At 53.1% G+C, this 21,706-nt stretch overlaps 9 protein-coding genes across 9 annotated transcripts; 2 read left to right on the forward strand and 7 right to left on the reverse strand.

Annotated features, from left to right (window-relative positions):
* Nucleotides 1–83: 83 nt before the first annotated feature.
* Nucleotides 84–2,221, reverse strand: NECHADRAFT_99906 (uncharacterized protein; the record flags this gene model as incomplete). Its single annotated transcript, XM_003051921.1, has 3 exons — nucleotides 84–1,887; nucleotides 2,013–2,096; nucleotides 2,201–2,221. The coding sequence occupies 3 exons, from the start codon at nucleotides 2,219–2,221 to the stop codon at nucleotides 367–369; spliced, it is 1,626 nt and encodes a 541-aa protein (XP_003051967.1). The 3' UTR covers nucleotides 84–366.
* Nucleotides 2,222–3,252: 1,031 nt separating this feature from the next.
* On the reverse strand, nucleotides 3,253–4,169 carry NECHADRAFT_78675 (uncharacterized protein; the record flags this gene model as incomplete). Its single annotated transcript, XM_003051922.1, has 3 exons — nucleotides 3,253–3,363; nucleotides 3,428–4,032; nucleotides 4,103–4,169. 3 exons carry the CDS (start codon nucleotides 4,167–4,169, stop codon nucleotides 3,253–3,255), a joined length of 783 nt encoding a protein of 260 aa, XP_003051968.1.
* Nucleotides 4,170–6,193: 2,024 nt separating this feature from the next.
* Nucleotides 6,194–7,018, reverse strand: NECHADRAFT_78676 (uncharacterized protein; the record flags this gene model as incomplete). Its single annotated transcript, XM_003051923.1, has 1 exon — nucleotides 6,194–7,018. One exon carries the CDS (start codon nucleotides 7,016–7,018, stop codon nucleotides 6,194–6,196), a length of 825 nt encoding a protein of 274 aa, XP_003051969.1.
* A 701-nt stretch (nucleotides 7,019–7,719) lies between these two features.
* On the reverse strand, nucleotides 7,720–9,222 carry NECHADRAFT_78677 (uncharacterized protein; the record flags this gene model as incomplete). The annotated part of the gene is made up of 3 exons (XM_003051924.1): nucleotides 7,720–7,836; nucleotides 7,918–8,890; nucleotides 8,948–9,222. 3 exons carry the CDS (start codon nucleotides 9,220–9,222, stop codon nucleotides 7,720–7,722), a joined length of 1,365 nt encoding a protein of 454 aa, XP_003051970.1.
* A 528-nt stretch (nucleotides 9,223–9,750) lies between these two features.
* NECHADRAFT_103988 (uncharacterized protein) lies at nucleotides 9,751–11,613 on the reverse strand (the record flags this gene model as incomplete). Its single annotated transcript, XM_003051925.1, has 3 exons — nucleotides 11,364–11,613; nucleotides 9,936–11,303; nucleotides 9,751–9,882 (listed from the first exon to the last, which is right to left on the reverse strand). The coding sequence occupies exons 1-3, from the start codon at nucleotides 11,421–11,423 to the stop codon at nucleotides 9,751–9,753; spliced, it is 1,560 nt and encodes a 519-aa protein (XP_003051971.1). The 5' UTR covers nucleotides 11,424–11,613.
* A 929-nt stretch (nucleotides 11,614–12,542) lies between these two features.
* NECHADRAFT_92458 (uncharacterized protein) lies at nucleotides 12,543–13,430 on the reverse strand (the record flags this gene model as incomplete). The annotated part of the gene is made up of 2 exons (XM_003051926.1): nucleotides 12,543–13,056; nucleotides 13,162–13,430. 2 exons carry the CDS (start codon nucleotides 13,428–13,430, stop codon nucleotides 12,543–12,545), a joined length of 783 nt encoding a protein of 260 aa, XP_003051972.1.
* A 1,521-nt stretch (nucleotides 13,431–14,951) lies between these two features.
* On the forward strand, nucleotides 14,952–18,316 carry NECHADRAFT_37747 (uncharacterized protein; the record flags this gene model as incomplete). Its single annotated transcript, XM_003051471.1, has 2 exons — nucleotides 14,952–15,197; nucleotides 15,248–18,316. The coding sequence occupies 2 exons, from the start codon at nucleotides 14,952–14,954 to the stop codon at nucleotides 18,314–18,316; spliced, it is 3,315 nt and encodes a 1,104-aa protein (XP_003051517.1).
* Nucleotides 18,317–18,813: 497 nt separating this feature from the next.
* NECHADRAFT_38264 (uncharacterized protein) lies at nucleotides 18,814–20,446 on the forward strand (the record flags this gene model as incomplete). Its single annotated transcript, XM_003051472.1, has 4 exons — nucleotides 18,814–19,037; nucleotides 19,091–19,285; nucleotides 19,336–19,782; nucleotides 19,831–20,446. 4 exons carry the CDS (start codon nucleotides 18,814–18,816, stop codon nucleotides 20,444–20,446), a joined length of 1,482 nt encoding a protein of 493 aa, XP_003051518.1.
* A 167-nt stretch (nucleotides 20,447–20,613) lies between these two features.
* On the reverse strand, nucleotides 20,614–21,558 carry NECHADRAFT_4974 (uncharacterized protein; the record flags this gene model as incomplete). The annotated part of the gene is made up of 1 exon (XM_003051927.1): nucleotides 20,614–21,558. A coding segment is annotated over one exon (945 nt), but the record flags the coding sequence as incomplete, so codon positions are not given.
* Between the last annotated feature and the right edge of the window lie 148 nt (nucleotides 21,559–21,706).

Genomic DNA, 21,706 nt, shown 5'->3' on the forward strand with positions numbered 1-21,706 from the left:
GATGGGTGTCAGCGGCAGATATGAGAACATGAGATGGATGTGATCTGAAAGGGGAATTTGCACATCAAGTCAAAGATTCGTTCTGCATTAAACGGCGCGTTCAAGGCACGCTCTCTCATTCATGTTGATCAAGGGGGAAATCGTCCGTCCACTATGTGCTATGCAATACCTTGCTTTACAAAGATGAATCTCTCTGCGCGCCGCTCCGTTGATGCATCAATCCGTCCCCTTTTTTGCTTTTTGCCGACCGGGACTCCTCCAGCGCCGTGTCTTGAGAATAAACAAAGCATAATCAATCTTGCTTTTCTTCAACCCCTTTCGTCTTTCTCGTTGGCATTATGTGTTTGACATGTCATTCCTGAAGCTTTACTTCTTTCGTCCACCGACGCCCAGGCTTCCCTCAAATCCAGGACGGCCCTTCTTCTTAGCTCCGACAGCGGGCTTCTTCTTCTTCTTGCCAGCCTTTCCAAGAAGCTTGTCGTCACGGCGCTTGCGCAGGTTGTCCTCTCGCTTGCGCTGGCGCTCCTTCTGCGCAAGCTTGACACCGTCAGACCGCTCGCGCCAGGCCTTCTCGCTCTTCTTCTTGGCTACCTCCTTGCGCTTGACAGCGCGCTTTAGAAGCGCCTCGTCGTCACGGATCTTCTCGCCCTCGGCGCGGCGGCGGGCCGTCAGCCAAGCATCCTTCTCCTCAATGTCGGCACGCTTCTCAGGGTCGAGCTCCTGAAGGCGCTTCTTCTGGTTCTGCACCTTGATAAGGGCAGTCTTGGCATCTGAAGGACCCTTCTTCTTGCCCTGGCTGAGGACGTAGCTGAGATCGTGCGAGAGCTTGGCTCCATCACCAAAGGCGACACGGCCAAACGTAAAGTTGCTGGAGTTCTCGTCGAGCTCAACAGCAGGGCTTCTGACACCGGGGGAGCTGGATGCCAGAGCCTCCTCGCGCTTCCGCTGCTCCTCCAGCCTAGCCTGCTTGCGCAGCTCCTGCTTATGGGCCTTGCGAAGCTCTTGCTTCCTCCGCCTCGACTCGATGAGCTCCTGGCGTGTGCGGATGGGCTTGCCGTCGGGACCGTCAGCTTTTCGGGCGGCACGTAGGGCATCAATCTTGGCCGCTAGCCGTGCGCGGAGGGCCTCGGTGTCGGCGGGGATCTTGATGTGCTTGGGCTTCTCGGAGGGAGGGATGGTGGATGAGACGGATGTGGTTGCGCTGACAGGCTCAGCGGGAGCCCCAGGGGCAGTTGTCGAAGAGTCAAAGGTGGGAGAGTGTGGCTCAGATTCGGGCATCGAGTTATCGGTAGCCTCATCGTCCTTTTCCAGCCCCGAGATATCCATGGGCTCAACCTCACCATCACCTTGAACAGCTGATGACTCGTCCACCTCCTTTTCCTTCTGGGCCTTGGCGGCAGGACCCTTCGCTTGCTTTTTGGCTTGCTTCTGTGATTTAGGCGTAGGGGCAGGAGCCTCATTGTCTGCGTCGGTGACTTCTGACTTCTTAACCTTTTTCTCAACCTTCTTCTCCTTCTTCTTTTCCTTCTTGGCAGCCTTCTTTTCCTCTTTTCTTGAAGCCTTGGAGGATGTCGCCTCCGGAGCGGTCTTGGCATCTACGTCGTCATCGTCATCGTCGAGCTTCTGCTTCTTGTTGCCTTCGGTCTTTGTCTTGAGGCCCTCGCCGGGCTTCTCGCTGTCGACGCCGGGGACAGGATCGTAGTCCTCCCACTCATCTTCTTCATCTCCATCTTCTTCTTGTTGCATCTCGCGTAGCTTGCGCTTGTTCTTTGCGCGCTCATCCATAACCTCCTTGGCGTTTCTGTTAAGCTCGCTGTCAGGGTCCAGCTTTCCGCGACGGGCGGCGGCGGCCTCTTCTTTTGTCTGCTTCTTCTTGTTCCATTGGTTCTAGAAGAGATGAATTAGCCTCATCTGTAGGCTGCTGGGCGGGATTGCGCGGTAGATGACAGGTGGTGTGGTTTTCTCTGGGGGCGGGGAGAGGGTGGTTGGTTGATTCGAAGTCAGAAACGTACACTTGTGTCTTCGCCATAGTACATCTTGGCCGGGATAAGACTCAAGAGGCCATCAAAGGCCTTTGCATGGTCGCGCAGGCGATCCTATAGTGCTTGGGTCAGCTTCACGGCTTCCTATTGCCATGCTTGCCGTGCCTTCAAGTTTGGCTGGCGACAGGCGGGGCACGAGGGCAACTGTGAGGACGGACCTGCAGCGAAGATTCGGCCATGATGAGGACGGTTGTATCCGCTATGTTGACTGTGTTTCGGAGACGATAGAGCGGCGAGGGTATCCTGGTTGGGTCCCTATGAGGCTCGTCGTGGTTGTTCGTGAGGTTGGAGAGAAAGCTCGGAAGGCGATTTGGCCGACGTCGATTTTTTTGGGGACTCTAGTGATTTTTTTTTCTCTGTCCAGTCCCTTCCGTTTTGGTCCAAACGGGCTTTGTGGGGAACCACGGCCGCCTACTCCACCCCTGTACTTTAGCTTACTGCCGCCTCCGCCTCGACACAGACGGGGATAGTCTTCAAGGGTCTTGAGCAGAAAATCTATGATGGTTACAATCATGGAAGATGGCGAGGGCTGCAATTATTGTTCTTTTCGGTATGTGTAAATTTATCTTCCAGTAGAAACTACTGACATTCAACTCAGCTCATACACCCCAAGTATCATATTCTCGCCTTCATTGTGGTGATTGACGACATTGAAACAAGTCTATGTCGAGACGAAAAGGAATGCATCAATAATGTCTTAGAACCGAGCCGGAATAATAACATCATATCAATATTAGCTATGAACATCAAAAGCTGCAAGTGTCTTTCATGCCCTTGCTACCAATCCGTGCCGCCTCTATGCGTCTCACATTGAGGGGGCATATCAGAGCAACACCAAGACTGGAACATTGACTACGACGGCTCTATTGAACCAGCCCAATATCTCTCCAAAATCAAAGTAGGCCCTTCTTAGTGCCTATCTACAAACCTTTCCATATTAGCGTTAAAGAACACTTCCATCTTCTAATTAGCCTCACATGTCACCCTTCAGTAACCAAAATCATGCGAGAAAAAAGATAGTCATCATTTCATGTCGCTATACGCTTTTAGAAAAGCGAGCCGATCACCATGTAGCATCGGCAACTCATGCATCAATGCCATGAAAGCCGCAATCCAATGCAACGCAATGCCAAACAGAAACCAGCTGATAACCAACCAAGAGGTCTTCTTCAGTCACGCATCATCGCCATCGCAGCTTTTAGACGGTGCTTCATTTCTTCTTTCCCTTCTTGGCGGCGGCCGTCTCCTTCCGACGAGCCTCCTTGGCCTCGAACTCGGCCTTCTTGGCCTTTTCCAGTGCTTCCTTCTCTTCACGCTCAGCCTGTTACCAAGTTAGTAAAGGATCGTGGACCGGCTAGGCCAAATGATGGGACTAAAAGACTCACCTGTCTTCGGGCAGCATCGAGAGCGCGCTGCTCGCGGATGGCCTTGAGACGGGCCAGATCAGCCTTGGCCTCGTCTGTCTTGCCCTGAGCTGTCAGGCGCATATGTCTCTCCTTTGCAGCAGCCGCTTCCAGAGCCTCGCGCTCACGTCGAGTCGGGGCAGCCATGTTGCTGACCCCTTCTGTGATCTCCTCAACACCCGCCTTGGTCTGGTTGCGAGCCTTCTTAGAGTGATTGGGGTTGGCGGGCATATCGTCATCGTCCTCGCTATCCTCTTCGCTGTCGTCGTCATCGTCGTCGCTCGAAGGCATGTCGCCAACCTCGACAGTCTTGGCTCTCTGCTTGGCTATGGCTGCCTCTTTACGAGCCTTTTTCTCGGCCTTGCGGTCTTCGCGTGACTGTTCCTGGGTTGGTGCGGCGGAAGGACCAGGGGCGTCGTCGTCAGAGTCGCTATCTTCTTCTTCGGTAGTCTCGTCCTCGGTGGTCTCGTCATCTTCGCTGTCGTCGTCGTCATCGTCGTCCTTGTTTTTGGCGTCAACGCTCCACATGCTGATCTCGTTGCCATCGGCGTCAACGGGACGAATGTCTCGCGAGAATTTCTTGCCACCTAGGTCGTGGTTAGATTCGCTAGGTCAAAAGCAGTAGACAGTGAAAGAGTAAATGCCAAACAAACTCACCTCCTCGAGCGGGCTTTCGAAACTTTCCTCCGCGACCGCGAGAGCTCGTTCCAGGAGCACCAACCATCTTGGGCGATTCGAATGATATAGGTGAAGGAGGAAAGAGGGTCGGATGCTAGTATCGATAACTTGTAGTCGTATACGAAGCTTTATACGGCGACGTCGGTTACTAATGAAAGCGCCAAGTCTATCGTTGTTGGAGTTGTTGGGTGTCGATGTTGGTGTTTGTTTGCTGATCAAACTTGACCGGAGGCGGGGTAGCGGGGTAGCTAATGACGGCAGCTTCCAGTTTTAATTCCTATGGACGGATGTGCGTGAAGGGAGGCAAGATCAAGGGGTCGGATGTTTGCCGATCAGGGATTGATCAGGGTCAGGAGTGACAATGCGTCACTTGATAGAGCAGGCGTGACAGGGATGGGAGAGATTCGCGAGTAGGTGAAAAGGTTGATGGTGGTAAGAAAACAGTTGGATAGGTATCACAAGATAGGCAAGCCAAGAGACATACACAATGTGAAAGGAACACGAAAGAAACCCAGTCCAAGGAAACCTCCAAAAGCAATATGGACCAAGAGTGTGACTCAACTCAGATGCAACATGAGCCAAAGAGCATCACGGAACCCCCTATGGATGTGAGCTGACTGTTGGCAGAGGCAGAGCAGCCTAACGAGCCCACTGTGAACAAGCCCTGTAGGGACCATCAATGGAAAATCCACCATCTCTAGAGCCCGCTGCGCGAATGGGAGGGCCCCTGTTTGTCGTGGTTTGATCCGCTCTAGAGAGGGGCTTGCGTGCTTTCAACGAATGTCAATGTGCCATTCTTGTCCATCAGGCACACGACACAAAACGGGATGTGCTGCAGAGCACAAGAAGAAACCTGGATCCTTGACTCACCGCTGGCGCATAGATAAGTACCTTCCTGGAAGAGCCAAGTTCTGTCACTGTTGGGCTCTGTTTGGGCCATTCATTCTGTGGTTTCTTGCTGTAGTTGAAACACGGGCAGTCCGTAGAGAGAGGAAGATTTTAGGGATAATCATTGAAACTATCCATTTTGAAGCATAAACGAAAGAGAAAAAGAAAAATCAATAATTCTAGTTAAAGATCAAGTCCTGACATTGTTAGAATGTTATCCAACTTCATGATCTCTCCCCCATCTCGCTTCCAAGCAAACCCACACCTCAAGTAATCACGGCACATTAATTCTCCGCCCTCCGCCGCACCCCACTCACCGCACAGAACAAAACCACGACGAGTCAACCTCTCTTTTGAACTTTTTCTTTCCTTTCTTCTTCAACCTACTAGAAAAACTGAATCCTTCAAATTCACTCTGGCATTTCATTTCAATGGATGCGACGGAGGGGAAACTGGAGGAAAGAGAATATTACGTCCGCTGACTTACCCTCTGCCCTGTTTTGCGGCTTCGGCTGCGCGTTGGGGGGGAGAAATTTTGACGCGGCACATGCCTTCACCAAGACTTTCGAGTTTTTGTTTAGGAGGCAATGTCCAACGTAGAATACACTCGTAGATGGCAGATTGCCAGTCTGTTCGCCACCTCAAAGCAAAGTTGGCGAGCATGGCTGCCACGAGGCATCAAGGCTATGATGCAGACCTTTTGGCCAAGCACCTCGGCGCATCGTGAGCCATATTCCCAACTCTTGAGCGGCTGGGCATCCGTCTCCGGCCTGCGAGGGATGCGTCCATGTCGTATTGGCTGGCTTCTATGGATGATCTTTGTTGATGTCCCTCCGTGGTACGGATACTGTCACTAAGTTCTACACGGCGTGCCGCGAACATGAATTTCCAATAGGTATTCGTCGTTACGGATACACTGTCTGCTCCAACATCCAACCAGTGTTCAACAAGACTGAGAAGCAACGACAACTCAAATTCTACCTGTAAGCCTGGGTCCAAGAATTTAGTTATTCCAACCCAACGCATATCCATAGCCAAAGGTAATCCTATCACCTCCATCACCATGGTGTTCATGCCCAGGTAGTCAAACACTCAATCAAAACAACCCTTCTTCCAGCCCAAAGGTAAACACTGAAGCAATCATGCTCTCTCCCATATTCAAAATTCAATCGAGGCATTCTCCTACTTTGGCCCAGCCGCTTGTCGCTCTCGTCGTCGTCTTTCTCGCTCTCTCGCAGCCGCAATCTCAGACACTCGGAACATGATATAACCGATCTCGTCAGCCTGCTTCTGGTCCATGGGCACGCCAGCGATGTTACGGAGACGTGCTGCCCGCCACCTTGCCAGTTCCTGATAGTACTTTGGAGTGCCTCTCTCGAACATGGTGCTGAACCAGAGTCGCGAATCCCAATGGATTGCCCTGATCTCGGACCTGTGTTGCGGGCTAAGCTTGGCGAAATCTTCAAACGGTACCGGATTCTTCCAGTCAACAAAATTGATAAAGTGTGCTGGTGAACGCTTTTCGGTAGTTGATTGGGCTTTTGACGCTCCAAAAGTCTGGTTTGTCCTGTCGTCGACAACGCCCTCCGATGGTTCGACGAACGGGACATACCCGTCAGTATTCACCTCTATTTCCGAGCTTGCGGATCCGACGTGAGTAAAGGAAAGCTCAGAAGTGTCGGTTTGATCTTTCGGGGAGTGTTCAAGATCACTCGAGGATATCTGTGTCTGCATAGACGAAGTCAAGCTAGGGGTGCTCGATGGGCTCAAGGCGGGCCATGGGTTGTCCTCCACAACCGGAAACTCTGACATGTAGCTCTCCGGGGGTAGTTCCTCTTCTTCTTCAGATGTATCGGACTCGTCCGTCAGGTAGCCACCGTCACTCGATAGGAGGTAGTCGGGCTCTTCTGCCAAGTCGTTGTTGAAGTAAAATGTTGCAGCATAGGGGCCAGGAAAGTCGATGCTAGCGAGAGGTTCGTCGTTATTGAAGGTAGTTTTGCTTGCCATGGTGTAGGTATATCGCAAATGCAATGCGGCGAGGAATAGCTGGAGATTGTATAAAAGACGTGATGGAATGTGTTGTTCCTTAGTTGTGACGTGAAGATCCAGGACTTGATAACTTGGTAGATAAAGTGCGAAGAAAGAGTACCTAGGTAGGGAGAAGTTCCAAGGTTCCTGCCATTATAAAGATGTCTGTATCTGTTGGGGAAGGATGTTTCGGGCAGTGCCTTGTTGCAATCGAAGTGTTGAGCTTGTTTACGAGGAAACGACCATCAACTCATATCCATCCGAGAACGCCCAGTTGTTAAACTTTTCCTCTGTTGGTCATGCGCAGTGAGGCGCAGGGATGCTTAATCTCAATAATTTCTGGACATTTCATAACTCAAACTGAGTTTCAGAGTCAGAGTCGAGATATACCTCCATCCAGAGATCCTGGGAATGGCCTGTTCTCATATTCACAGCCAGCAACACAAGGTCTACCCATAAACGACATAGAAGTAGACCTGAGCGTAGCAGTCTTCGGATGAGATATTCATCAAGTTTCCAACAGAAACACTGCCGAACCTATGTCGTTCATGACGGTCAGCGGATGTATTAGATTTAGAGTCATCTGCAACAAGGGTCCGTACCGACAAAGTATAACCAACTCTCGCAAGTTAGGTCTGCCACATAGTTCAAATATCAATTTTGAAAACGCCTCTGCCCGCCTACTTCGACATGGCTTGCAGGACATCTTCCAGCCTCCTCTTCTTGTGCTTCCGCAACGCCAGCACAGGAGCCGCTCGCTCCGAGGCCACCAGGCTTGGGCCCTTCTTAGGGATCGGCTTTGGCTTTGGTTTATCTCCTCGGATAACAGAATCTCGTGTGAAGGTGTACTGCCCCGTCGCGAACAGCCCCCGACTTACATATGACGGTCGAGTGTTGATACCGGATCCGCGAGTGCTATGTCCTAGGTGGAGACACGCGAACGGCCGCGAAGGCAGAATGAAGGGCCCGGCAACAGCTTTTTGGGGTGGGAGGGCGCCGCGAGCTTGTAGGTCTCGGTCTGAGCTGAGCTGGCCGAGAAACGAGTAGAGCCAGAACGCCCAAGGCTCAAAGGCCACGCCGTGACATGCTCTAGCTTCGCCAGACGCAGCATGAATATCCCATGAAGGTGCCCGCACCTTTGCCATGTCGGTGAGATAGTCGAGGAGTGGTGGCGCTTGGCGATCTTGAACGAACTTAACGGCACATCTAGAATCACCGCATAGCGAGACGAGGTCGTTGTCGATTCTCGCAGCAAGGTCACTAAGACGATGCGTCCGCGCCTCCTCCAACGGTGCAAACAGCATCAGATAACGTAATAGCGAGTCCTCCAGCCCAGAAACCTTTTCGGCCTGCTCCCAGCCATGCTCCAGCGCAGCCTCTTCACTCTGCTTCCAGTCCTCCCTCGCACCCATGACATCGTACAGCGCGAGCGAAGGGAACTGCGACACCCACTGCAACGACTTCTTGGTTGTGGATTGGTCGCCCCATATGCGGAGTATGCGAAGCAACGGGAACGGGTCGGACTTCTCGGTCCACCCCCGGACCAGGCGGTCCGAGACTTGCGGGAAGATGGTGCGGAGTTCATCAGCGGGTTGGATGAGCTCGAGGGCGCCAAGATTGGGCATATCGGCAAGGCAAAGCAAGTCGTGTGTGTTGAAGGAGCACCCGCCTGTTAGAACGAGGTGGGTGATGAAGTCCGTAGGTGGTGCCGTTAAGGGCACAGTGTAGCGGGTGAGCTCATTCCCAGGACGGCAAATATGTTGACGGAAGCGATAAAGACTTAGAGTTTTATCATCTTCTGCCTCCAGGAACAACTTGGAGAAGAGTTTCCAGGCGTGAAGGCATTCACCTCTAATAAACTGTCAGTTTCTTGCATGTCTTGGCTATCCCGAGATATCCGCCACTCACCTCGCCTCGAGGAACCGCCATATGCGCCACAACAGACGCGGTGGGAGATCCTCAAGATCTGCCACCGAGCCCACCGATCCGATGTTGTCGGCGACTACCTTGATGACCATGTTTGCCAAGGACCGAGGCCCCCGGACGCCGCGGGCGGTAACGGCGGGATACCGGCGTCGACGGCTCCAGTCTGCCGCGTCTCGATCCGCCTCGGTGAGTGCGTCGCGCGACAGGACATATTCCTTAAAGACCTGGCCTGTTTCCTGATCAAACGTGGCGGCCATGATGGAATAAGGTATTTCAAGAAACCATGGGATTATGCCAAGGGAGATGGGCTAAGCTGGGGTTGGAAAGATGGTGAATGAGGAGGTGCAAGTGGTCGGATTATTTGGTGCTGAGGCGGTGGATTGATTATCACAGTCTCAGTCAGGCCCTTGCAGCATCACTGCCACGACCACGTCGGCTTTGATTTATAATAGAGGATTTTTGAACAAATCAATCAATCAATCATTGCCAATTTTTCTCATTTTTGTTCATTTTACTCGTCTAATTGATTTCACCCATGACGGAGATGCCGACTTTGACTATAATCGTCGGTTCCTGCCATTTCCTTTTTAAGAGGCCCATGCAGGAACAACCGACGCCATTCAACAGCGGTCGCCCTGTGATGCCATGGCTTCAAGCCATTCACCTCATCTCAACGCTGAAGCTTCCAATATTTTAATATACCCGGGTAATTCTTCTTCAGCTGGCAATTATCCAAAAACATGCTCGTGGTATCCAATTGCAACGTCTCTACTCATATACACCCTCTACAGCATGGGCTTGAGGTCCTCGGCCACGGTGAAGGGAGCTTCCGTCTTGCTCTTGACCTCGTCGACAGTGACGCCATCTGCGATCTCGATAAGGGTCAGGCCATGGGCAAAGTCAACGTCAAAGACACCCTGCGTTATAGTTAGCATCGTGTCATAGCCAACGCAAACTCGTCTTCACTTACAAGCTCAGTGATGATTCTTGACACGCACGCCCGTCCAGTCAAGGGGAACGCGCACTGCTTGACAATCTTGGGGTTACCCTTCTTGTCTGTGTGCTCCATCGTCACCACAACCTTGGTCTCGCTGGGGTTGCTGACAAGATCCATGGCACCGCCGAAGCCCTTGACCTTGCCTGGAAGCATCCAGTTGGCAAGATCGCCAGTACCGCTGACCTGCATGGCACCCAGGATGGTGAGGTTGATGCGGCCGCTGCGGATCATGCCAAAGCTCTCTTCGCTGCCAAACACGGCAGCACCAGGCTTGAGGGTCACAGTCTCCTTGCCAGCGTTGATCAGATCGGCGTCCTCATCGCCCTTCTTGGGGTAGGGACCCAGGCCCAGGATACCGTTCTCGGACTGGAGCTGCACCTCGACCTCGGGGCCAACGAAGCCGGGAGCGAGCATGGGCATACCGATACCCAGGTTAGCGTACATGCCGTTCTTGAACTCCTTGGCAGCACGACGCACGATGCGCTCTCGCTTGGCCGCAGTATCGCCAGTACCGAGGGCCTTGGCGGTCGCAGGGTCGCTCTCATCCTTGGCCCAGGTGTACTTCTCAATAGCCTTCTCCTCAGTGCTCTGGATGACACGCTTGACGTAGATACCGGGCAGATGGACGGCCTCGGGAGGGATCTCGCCAGGCTCAACGATGTGCTCGGCCTCGACAATGGTCATCTTGGCGTTGCGGCCCATAGCACCGTTAAAGTTGTGCGCGGCGAGGCGGAACTGGCAGTTGCCGAGCTTGTCGGCCTTGTAAGCCTTGACGAAGGCATAGTCGCCGTCAATGCTGTGCTCGAGGAGGTATGACTTGCCCTTGAAGACCTTGACGTCCTTGGGGTACGAGTACTCGGCGGGAGAGCCATCGGCGTTGTTTCGTAGGGGAAGATCGCCAGTCTGAACAACGGTTCCAAAGGCGGCGGGGGTGTAGAAGGCGGGCACTCCCTTACCGCCAGCGGCGCATCGCTCAGCGAGGGTACCCTGGGGGGTCAGCTCAAGCTCGACCTCACCGGTGAGGTACATTGACTCAAATGTCTTGTTCTCGCCAATGTAGCTAGCAATCATCTTGCGGATCTGCTTCGTCTTCAGAAGCTGGCCGAGACCCGAGTTGTCGGTACCGGCGTTGTTTGACACAGCTGTGAGGCCAGTGATCTCGGGCTTGTTCATGACCTCGTTGATGAGCGAGTCGGGCACACCGCAGAGACCGAAGCCACCGCAGAGGAGTGTCGTGTTGGGCTTCATGTCCTTGAGGGCCTCCTTCGCGGAGGGGAAGACCTTGTTGATCTCGGCGCGGCGAGAGGTGGCCGAGAAGGATCGCGCGAGGACGGCATTGGGCTTAGGTGTGTCAGTACTGCTTCAGGAGCTCACAATTCATATAGACATGAAAGAACCTACATTGGAAGCATTTCGAGCAAAGGCTCGGAGAGTCCTTAACCGGAAAGCGGCGGAAGGCATCTTGTGAGTTTATGAGGGGATGAAGATAGAGGGGTAGAGGTCGAGGGTAAGGCGGGAATAGCTTCAGGATGGGTCCCCCTGTCGGCTATGGGTCGTGGTCGTCTTGAACAGCTGTGTGATCAATTGCGCTTCACACACTAGTATTCACCTCGCGAGCAGCAACAGCAAGGAAGTAATAAGACGAGACGAGACCCTTGACAAGCTTGAGCCGACAATGACGATGGTAATGGATGGACGCGGGCCGTTGGCGGGGGATTCCCGTTTATTAAGGCCGGCACTGGCCGCAAGCTTTCACGGAGTTTTAAACATACAGCCAGGGACCTAGGCAGGAGGAGCATGGATTCCGCTCCCCTCTCGCATCCGCACGGCATGGAAACTTCGGAAGCGAAACTCGGCATTCGGGGCCGCTTCCGTCGACTGCCAAAAATCATGTCCGTCAACGCAACGGCTGCCGGGTAGTGGCCAGCTTGTGAATGCAGCGGGAAGTGGAGGCCCCTCCTCCTCTCTCCAACCAACTGTCCAGCCCGAGGATGATTTGAATGATGCCGATGGGCTAGACGCCGCCGCCCATTCAGTTAGCGGCCAGCGGGGGTTCAAGTCCGGGGCAAAGCTGTCAGTGGGGGATCGGACCGCTGCTTCTTGGCGGGTAATGGGTTTTCCGCACTGGCCGGCTATTCGTTTCGGGAGTTGTCATGATGCTTTTCGACAGAGCACTTTGCTGGAAATGACTAGTTGGACGTGTTTCGGAGGTCAAGCAGCTCGGTCTTCAGTCACCGTTGATCTCGGGTGGAAATCAAGTCCTATTAGTACTATTTCTCTGAATTGACACTCTGTGTATGGTCCGTTCCCCGTTCCGTCCGCTTTCCGAACCGAACAATCCTTGTGTGTGTGTGTGCGTGTGTGGTTTGTTCAACTCCCGCGTCAACGCCTTTCTCCCATGTGACCGTGATATTTCCAAAACGCCAGTTAACCCTCCAACCCCTAGATGCTTTAACACAATGACTCCGTATACGATACAATTCTGGCAAAATGATCGTTCGTTATGAACGTCATGAACAAAAACAAGACAAAACACCGGGTATTCCTTTATCCCCCACTGTTAACTCAACCTGCCACCGTCTAAGCGGCATTGGCATTTTCCGGGTGCAGAGAAATAAGTCCTACCAGGTTTCCCTCCGTATCGATAAACTCTCCAACGTCCATGATGAACTGTCGGATGCCATATCGCAAGTGCTTGACCTCGCCAAAGTTCTGCTCGATCAACTCCTCAGCGTCGCCGAGATCGGGGACCCGGAGGTGGCACGTCGGTGTAGCGGCGCCAAACCTGGCCATCTGCCGCTTGTGCTCGAGCCGGGCTTGGCTGTCCGGCGTGGTTCTCATCTGGACCAAGGCGCCCGTGATCTTGAGCTGGCCCTTGTCTTCGCTCGAGTTGAAAAAGTTCATGGGCTGTACGTCGAAGAAGGATGATCCCCACTGTCGCTTACTGGGGTCATCAATCTCTCTCGCGTTCATGTCGCCATAGAATTTCCATCCAAAGCAACGGGAGTAGAAGTCTGCTGCCCGTCGGATGTTGAAGCAGTACAGGATGAGAAAGTCTGGGGTACCGCCAATGACCGGGAGTCGAGGTTTCTGGCTGGGGGGTGTGGGAAGGTATTGAGGCTCAGTGTCCAAGTCGGTCAAATCTCGAGGCTCGTCGAACTCATAGTAACTGTCATGGGAGTCCATCGCACAGAATGACTCTTTTGGGAACGAAGGGGATGCCCAGCCATTTACAGGGTTCCTCATATCTGGTTGCTCCATGATGGATAGTCTGCCTGCTGGCTCACTACCCTTGACGACTGCAAAAGCGGAGGAAAAGATCGGGGGCGTGGTCATCTCTGTTGTAGGAGTGCTGAGCGAATCGTGGCCTAGAGATGGTACTGGCGATGGCGTCCTTCGAGAGGCATCTACATCCATGGCTGACGGCGATAGAGAAAGTGATGATGGGTGGTTCACGAAGGAGTCCATGACTGAGTTGATGAAGAAGGAATGACACCAAAGAAATAATGCTGACTTGTCTGAAACTCAGGACTCGATCGATGAATCTCTCTCGATAAGACGTCAAAGAAGCAAGGCGAAAGGCCGTGAGGCAACAGTCTAAGACAAACTTCAAGATAAGTAAAGTGACGCGACAAGGCGAGCTGAGAACAAGCAAAGCCGAACCAGTCCGTGGCCAAAAGATGACTTCAGCTGAGAAGCCTCACCACGGATCCTGGCAAGGCACGTCTCGCTCTTATAGCCGGAGCCAGGGTGTTGCCAGCTTCCTCCCTACAGGCCGCGTGCTGCCAAAAGCAAAAGAACTTGGAGACTGAGACTCAGACTCGAGAAGCGGAACCTTGGCGTCTGTGCATCCAGGCCAACTCCGGGTAAGTGGTATGGAGGTTGAAGCAAGGAGAGGGCGAGACATCAAAATCAAAACACACACACACAAGAACCCAAAACGCGAAGTGGTTCTGCGTCAGGGCCGATTCAAGAGCCAAAGACGTCAAGGGCGGAAGAAACCTGCAGCGAGCTAGGCTAGGCCAGGCACATGTATGTAGGAAACTGACGCGACTGCTGCGTGCTTTTTCTCTTGTCTTCTTTTCTTTGCTTGCTGAGTCTTGACGCCATCTACATGTATGTCTGGGGGAGCCGTTCTATCCCGCTTCTTAGCTCTGCTGCCTGTACTCGTGTTTTTGTTATCGATGCTGGTGAGAGCTTCATCACTTTTTGCTGGAATGGTAAACAAAGGGAAAAGTCCCCGGCGGCCCGCAAGATGACCCAGCCTCTGTCTCAACAGACGGCTGTACCTAATTTACCCGCATTGTTTAGACGAGGTCGGTTGCTTGTGAAAATGAACTTGTCTGGTTGTGAATAGCCAAGGTTGACAATGTCTCAGGTCCCAAATGGCTCCCACGGCTGGCGATCCCTCCCAATCGAGACGAGGACGGCACAGAAGCGGCTGTCAGGTGGATCTCGGCTGGGCCTGAGCGTGCTGCAAGGCGTTGCACGTCTATGTTTGACAGTTTAGCTAATGGAAGCAAGGGCTGCTTGATGTGATGGACCAGGTGATTCTAGGAGCTGGTAGCTGCATATTGCAAGCGCAGGGGCAGACGCCGGTCGCGTATTTGCTCTGGGCAAAAGAGGTCAAGATCGGATCCGTAAAGTAAGGGACTTTGAGACTTGACGATAATAATCCTAGCTTCGGTTCCGATGCGTGATCAGCGTTTTGCTAAGAAATGACGCGTTGTGAGAGGTTCCCATCCCATCCTTTGCTGCAAGGACTCTCAAGCACTTTCCTTTCTGGTTACGTTGTGGTACGTGCCCGCTTATCGCTGATAAGCTTCCAATACCGATAAGCCCGATTGGGATCTTATCGCCCCGCATGCGCGAGACGGAGGAAAAAAAATTACCTGCGAAACCCAAGCAGAGAAATAGTGGCAGCCTCAACACCAACGATTCTTTGACGGAAACTGCCATTACTCGGCCGGCGCAACAACCTCCTTCGATATGGAGTCTAGTTCGAAACGCCGTAAGCTCGATCATTCCGGCCCCGGTCTGAGACACGATGGTCTCATCGACTTTGAAGCCAGGAGCTCTGCGCGAGTCTCAACTGCCAGCACTTTCGTCCTCCAAACCGATGAGCTTCTCAAGGAAGCAAAACTCGACTATAGCAAGGCATTGAAGGGTGTTGATGCGCATCTGCACCGCTTGAAGGAGGCTATCGACTCTGCGCCTCCTCACGATGCTCTGCCTGTTCGTTCACTTGAACCCATTAACGAGTTTAGAACTAACATATCTTCCAGATTGCTGAAGCTACGGCCAGCTTCGAGAAGAAGCATCGCGTCGTCGTTCCCTATCCCGAGCCGAGACCCGCCAAGGGTGCGCCTTACAAGTTATCATTTGCCAAACCGGCCCAGTACAATGTCGTCGGCAGCTACGTCGCAAAGACCATGGTCAAAACCCAGGCCCAATTCGGCATCGACATGGTCATCCAGATGCCCAAGGCCATGTTCCAAGAAAAGGACTACACAAGCATGCGATACTTTTACCGTCGAGCGTACTATATCGCCTATGTTGCCGCGCACGTCAAGAAAGAGTTGGGTGCAGAGATGGACCTTGGATTTGAACTTCTCAACGAGAATCCCCTCCTGCCTGTGCTCACTCTTCGACCCAAGCCCGAGGAAGAGGAGGAACCCAAGGAGTCAAAAGGCAAGACTTCTAAGAAGAAGGCAAAGGCGCCAAAGTCCTCCTATGTCATTCGAGTTATCCCTTGCGCTCCTGATGGACTCTTCCCCAAGTCAAAGCTCCTCCCGACCTCGAACAACAACAAGAGCGGCGAAACGGACGACAAGAAGACCCAATTGAGCACCCCTTTTTACAACTCTACTCTCAAGGCAGAGGAGACGTTCATCTCATACCTGCGAGTTCTCACACACGCCAAGAACGAGTGTCCGGCTTTCCCTGATGCCTGTGTCCTTGGCAGGATCTGGCTGCAGCAGAGAGGCTTTGGAAGCTCCGTGTCTCAGGGTGGCTTTGGACATTTTGAGTGGTCTATAATGATTGCTCTCTTGCTTCAAATGGGCGGACGAAACGGTCAAGCAGCACTGTCGACATCTTTGAGCAGTACCGAGTTGTTCAAGGCTACTGTTCAGTTCCTTTCAACCACCGACTTCAACAAGAAGGCCTTTGTCTTTGGATCTTCCAAGATAAGCCCTGATACTGTCAAAGAGTCTGGCCCGGTCATGTACGACCCGGTGCGAGAGCTTAATGTTCTGTCAAAGATGAGCCCCTGGTCAGCTAGTCTCCTGCAGATGCACGCCAAGTCTACCACCGATCTTCTTGCCGACGAAGCCGCCGACAAGTTTGAGCCGACTTTTATTGTCAAGTCGGATGCCCCTCTGCAGACCTTTGATGCCATCTTTGAGATCAAGACTCATGATCTTTCCAAGGCCTCCAAGTCCCCTGACCGAAGAGGGCCTGCCTGGGATTTCAGCCTGGAGGCGCACAAGATTCTTAAGAAGGCCTACGGCACTCGAGCCCAGCTTGTGCATTTCCAGCTGCCCTCGAGAAAGGCCTGGTCACTGAGCTCCTTCCACCCTTCAGATTCAGACAAGGTTCTTTTTGGGGTCATGTTTGAGTTTGCTCAGATGTCTCGCCAAATGGAGCATGGTCCTCCCGCGGAGGAGCAAAAAGACGCTGCACGATTCCGGCAATTCTGGGGTGAGAAGGCTGAGCTGCGCAGGTTCAAGGATGGAAGTATCCTTGAGTGTATCGAATGGACGAGCAAGCTTCCTTTCCAGATTTGTGAGGAGATTACTGCCCACATCTTGAAGCGACACCTCAAGATTGTCAAGGAGGAGATTATTCCCTTTGGCGCGGGTTTCTCTAGCGTCATCGCCTTGTCTCACATGGATAAGGAGGCATTTGATGCAGCTCAACGGGCGTTCCGGACTCTTGAGCATGATATCCGGAATCTGGAGGACCTGCCACTGCAGATTCGCCAGCTTTCACCAGTCTCTCCAGCCGCCCGCTATGCCTCGATCGACGCCCCGATGCCTGGGTTTCATCAGGGAACGATTGAACCTATTGATGTGAACCTCTATTTCGAGGCCTCAAGCCGATGGCCAGAGAACCTCATTGCGATCCAGGAGGCTAAGATTGAGTTCCTCCTCGACTTTGACAGGCGGCTGAACGCTGCTAAAGACAATATTACGACCTATCTCGGCCGAGAGAATCAGGAAATCGGTATTGAAAACCTGGCTTACCTCGATATCGTGTATAACTCTGGCGCATCCTTCCGACTGAGAATTCACTGCGACCTGGAGGCGACCCTGTTGGAGCGTCATATCAAGAACAAGACCCTGGACCAGCATGTTCGTGAAGAGTCAGAAGCTGCTTTCGCCAGGTTCAACTGGCTCTTCACAACCCTGCCTATTCATACGCAAACCATCTCGACTTTCTGCACGAGACTTCACTCTCTATCTCAGACCATTCGTTTGGTTAAGCACTGGTTCAACTCCCACAAGCTTTCGGGTCACATCAGTGAGGAGCTTATTGAGCTCTTTGTCCTGCACGTATTCCTCCAGCCTTACCCCTGGCGGGCACCCTCAAGTGTTTCGACTGGTTTCCTACGAACTCTGACTTTTCTGTCCCGCTGGGACTGGCGCGAGGAACCCTTGATTGTCGACTCAGCCGAGGAGCTGACCAACGATGATCGTTCCACGATCCACAAGGAACTTGAAGCCTGGCGGAAGCGAGACCCTAACATGAACCACACCGTCATGATCGTTGCCACCTCCAATGATCCTTCTGGCCTTGCGTACACTCGCAACGGTCCTTCTAAGCTCGTCGCCTCGCGCATGACGCGCCTTGCCAAGGCTGCTTGTAAACTTGTCAAGGATGAGGGGTACCATCTTGATGTCTCTCAGCTCTTTGACACCTCCCTTGAGGACTACGATGTTCTCTTCCACCTCTCTCGCAAGGCCATTCGCTCTATTCTCCGAGAAGCTGCGTCTGACCCATCTGCCCGCCGCCACTCCCAATTCAAGAACCTCGACGATCGCACCGGTCGCGCACCTCTACCTATCCGAGCTCATCCTGTCGATGTTCTCATGCAGGAGCTACAGCGTGCGTACGAGGACACACTTGTGTTCTTCCGGGGGACGAACAATGGCGAGGAGGACGACGCTGTTATTGGCGCCATTTGGAACCCGAAGCTGCAACAGCAAAAGTTCCGCGTTGGTCTGCCATACAACTTCAGCAAGGTTGCCGGTGAGGATGACGACGTCGTCGAGGTAAACCGCAAGGCGGTGTTGTTGGAGATTGCGAGGTTGGGTGGCGAAGTGATCAAGAAGATTGAGGAAGTTGAGTAGACATATAGAGAAGCGGATTTATATAATTGGACAATACCCATGAATAGACTGGACAAAAGCCTTGAACCTTTGATAAATGTAGTTGCTCTGCCGGCGTTGTTCCTTCACAGGCTGAATCCTCTGTATAGTCGAGTTGTTCTAGACAATCTGTATTACTATGCAATTTGATCAAAAACTATGAAAACCTCTAACCTACCGTAGGTTAGAGAGACACTAACGTTAAATGACCATGTTAACTCCAAAGATGGTGAGTTGAACGTTGCCGTGGCAGATCAATGGAAGTGGTGAGGTACGTACCCATGACCAAATGTGGAAAACGCTTTACGCGAAAAGACGCGTCCCGGCGCGTTCCACCCCTCGCCCACATAATCTTCCTAGCATCACTACGACGACGAGTAACGCCGCCTGGAATCTCAATTCGGTACGATATTGGTCGACTCGTACAGCGAAAGACGTCAAAGAGGAGTCGAGATCTCAATTTCTCCAAGCAGCTCGCCATGTCATCTCCAGCCAACGTTAAGGACGAGCCGGTGGAGGAGACGGGCATCTCCAATGGAACAGCACCGCCAGCACCGGAAGCTGATGCCAACATGGCTGATGCTGAGGATACGAAGAAGGATGTCAAGCAACTCGAGGACTTGTTTGACGATGTAGATTCGGATGACGAGTTTCCCAGCTCTGCGCCTCCACAGGAGAGCTCTCAGGTTGCTTCAGGGCCAGCGTGAGCGCATCAATATTCTTGAATCCTGACGAGGCGTACTAACTGTTGGCCAGTGATGTCATGGCCATGAGGGCTTCGGATCCAGAAGTCATGCGCAGTTTCTACCAGCGATTATTCCCTTGGCGATACCTTTTCCAGTGGCTCAACCACAGCCCTACCCCTACCAACGACTTTGGCAACCGAGAATTCGCCTTTACCCTTTCGAACGATGCCTATCTTCGATACCAGTCTTTTCCTACAGCCGACATGTATGTCATCTACTACCACTAAGACTTCTACTCTAACGCTGTATCTGCAGGCTTCGCAAGGATGTCCTACGGTTGATGCCCTCACGTTTCGAAATCGGCCCCGTCTACACCACCAACCCCCGCGACCGAAAGACCCTCGTCAAGTCATCCGGGTTCAAACCCCTCGCCAAGGAACTATGCTTCGATATCGATTTGACAGACTACGACGACGTGCGAACTTGCTGCGACAAGGCCAACATCTGCAACAAGTGCTGGCAGTTCATGACCATGGCGATCAAGGTCCTCGACGCCGCGCTGCGGGAGGACTTTGGCTTCAAGCACATCATGTGGGTGTACTCGGGTCGAAGAGGTGCTCACGCTTGGGTGTGCGACAAGAAGGTTCGGAGCATGGATGATCAGAAGAGGAGGGCTATTGCTGGTTATCTCGAGGTGGTCAAGGGAGGTGCTCAGAGTGGGAAGAAGGTTAATGTGAGGAGGCCGCTACACCCTCACTTGGCGTAAGTTTGACCTTGACCACTTGAAGAATGTCTACTAACACCTTTTAGACGAAGTTTGGAGATTCTCAAGACTCACTTCCAAGAGGATGTTCTTGATGTACAAGACCCTTGGTCTTCTCCTGAACAGGCCGAGAAGTTGCTACAACTCCTCCCCAACCAAAACCTCAACGAGTCTCTCCGAAGAAAGTGGGACGCCGCCCCTGGCCGTGCCTCAGCGTCAAAATGGGCAGACATTGATGCCGTGGCCAAGTCGGGCGCTAGCAAGAACCTCGACGCCAGGCAACTTCTGGAAGCCAAGCAGGACATTGTCCTGGAGTACACCTACCCTCGACTGGATATCGAAGTCAGCAAGAAGCTCAACCATTTGCTCAAGAGTCCCTTTGTCGTCCACCCCGGAACAGGCCGCGTTTGTGTACCCATCAACACCAAGAACCTCGAGGACTTTGATCCCCTAGGCGTGCCTACTGTCCAAGGCCTCCTGGCAGAGATTGACGCCTGGAAGGGTGAGGAGGATGAGGAGGCCAACAAAAGCACGGCGGATTGGGAAAAGACGAGCTTGAAGCCGTATATCGAGCAGTTTAGACACTTTGTCAATGGGCTAATGAAGGATGAGAAGGATGTCAAGGTCAAGAGGGAGCGCGAGGAGAACAGCATGGAGTTTTGAGCAGATATGAACGGCTGGATGGGCGTCATGACACTGTATACATGTGGTAGACTTGGTATTTATGTAAATTGGCTGGCGCACATGGTATAATATAAGCTCTATGGTTTTGAAGCAGCTTCTTCGGTCTCTGCTTCAGGGGCAGGTTCTTCACCTTCACCCTCCTCTCCCTCATCTTCGTCCACCTCCCCTGAAGCACCCTCCTGCTGCCTCAGCTGTCCTCCCTTTCGCTTAGGAATGACACTAAGGAATGCGTCACCCCAGTTCTCGTACTCGAGCCACTTGAGCATGATCTCGACGACGTGGTTCGTCGCGAGCACCTGCCGGCTCGCCATCACCATGTACTGGCCAATGGGCAGCCGAGCGGTCCGGATGCCAAGCTGCCGCGCCCGCTTGTAGCACAGTCCCTTTTCGCGGTTCTTGTCGACGAGCCCGCCGATGACGTAGCTCGTGTTGGGCTCCAGCCGCTCGAGCGTGTACGGAGAGTCGGAGGACAGGTACACAATGTCCTTGTACTCTTCTCGCGGTTCAGGCTCGGGGTCGGGCATGGGAAATGGGTCCCTCTCGTCTCTCTCCCAGGGAACCTTTTCGTCGAGGCTCTTTTGAAGGGGGTCAATCATCTTGCCGCCGTTATCTTGCATCTGCTTGCGTGCTGCCTCAGCGCAGGCAATAAAGTCTCCTTCAAGGAAATCAATGCCCTTCCAGTTCTTGTGCTTGTCCTCAAGCACATCATGGAAACGCGCAGCCAGTTTCCCATTCCACCCAGAAACAAACATGTGCGTGCGGAAGCGAGCATTCTTGTTCTCCGAGTACGACCTGGTGATCTGGCTTCCAAGGGACACGAGCTCCTTGTCCATCATGTACTGCTCAAAGTCGCAGTCAAAGATGAGCGAGACGGGGACGCTGACCGAGGGGGGCTTCTGGGTCTTTTGGGCGTCTGGGTCGATGCCCTGAGCCACGAGGGCGGCCCTTTCCTCGCGCTTGCGGACGCGGCGGGCCTGGCGGCTCTCCTTTCGCTTCTGCTTGCGGTCTTCCTTGCCGGCCTCCCACTCTTGCTGCTTCCTCAGACGCTTGAGGGCGTTCTTTGACATGGGGGGAGCGTCATCTTCGGCTGGTCGCTTTTGGGGGAGGACTAAGGCTTCTGAGGGTGCGGCGGTCTTGGTGTCGTTGCTCAATTCCTTGGCATCTTGAGCCACGGGGGGTCTCTCTGTTGAATCTGTGTCCATGGCAGACATGTTGCCTCTTCCTCCGCGTGGGAAAGGC

Source organism: Fusarium vanettenii (assembly GCF_000151355.1).
Source record: "Fusarium vanettenii 77-13-4 chromosome 4 genomic scaffold NECHAsca_3_chr4_2_0, whole genome shotgun sequence".
In the NCBI taxonomy this organism is placed as follows: Eukaryota; Fungi; Ascomycota; class Sordariomycetes; order Hypocreales; family Nectriaceae; genus Fusarium; species Fusarium vanettenii.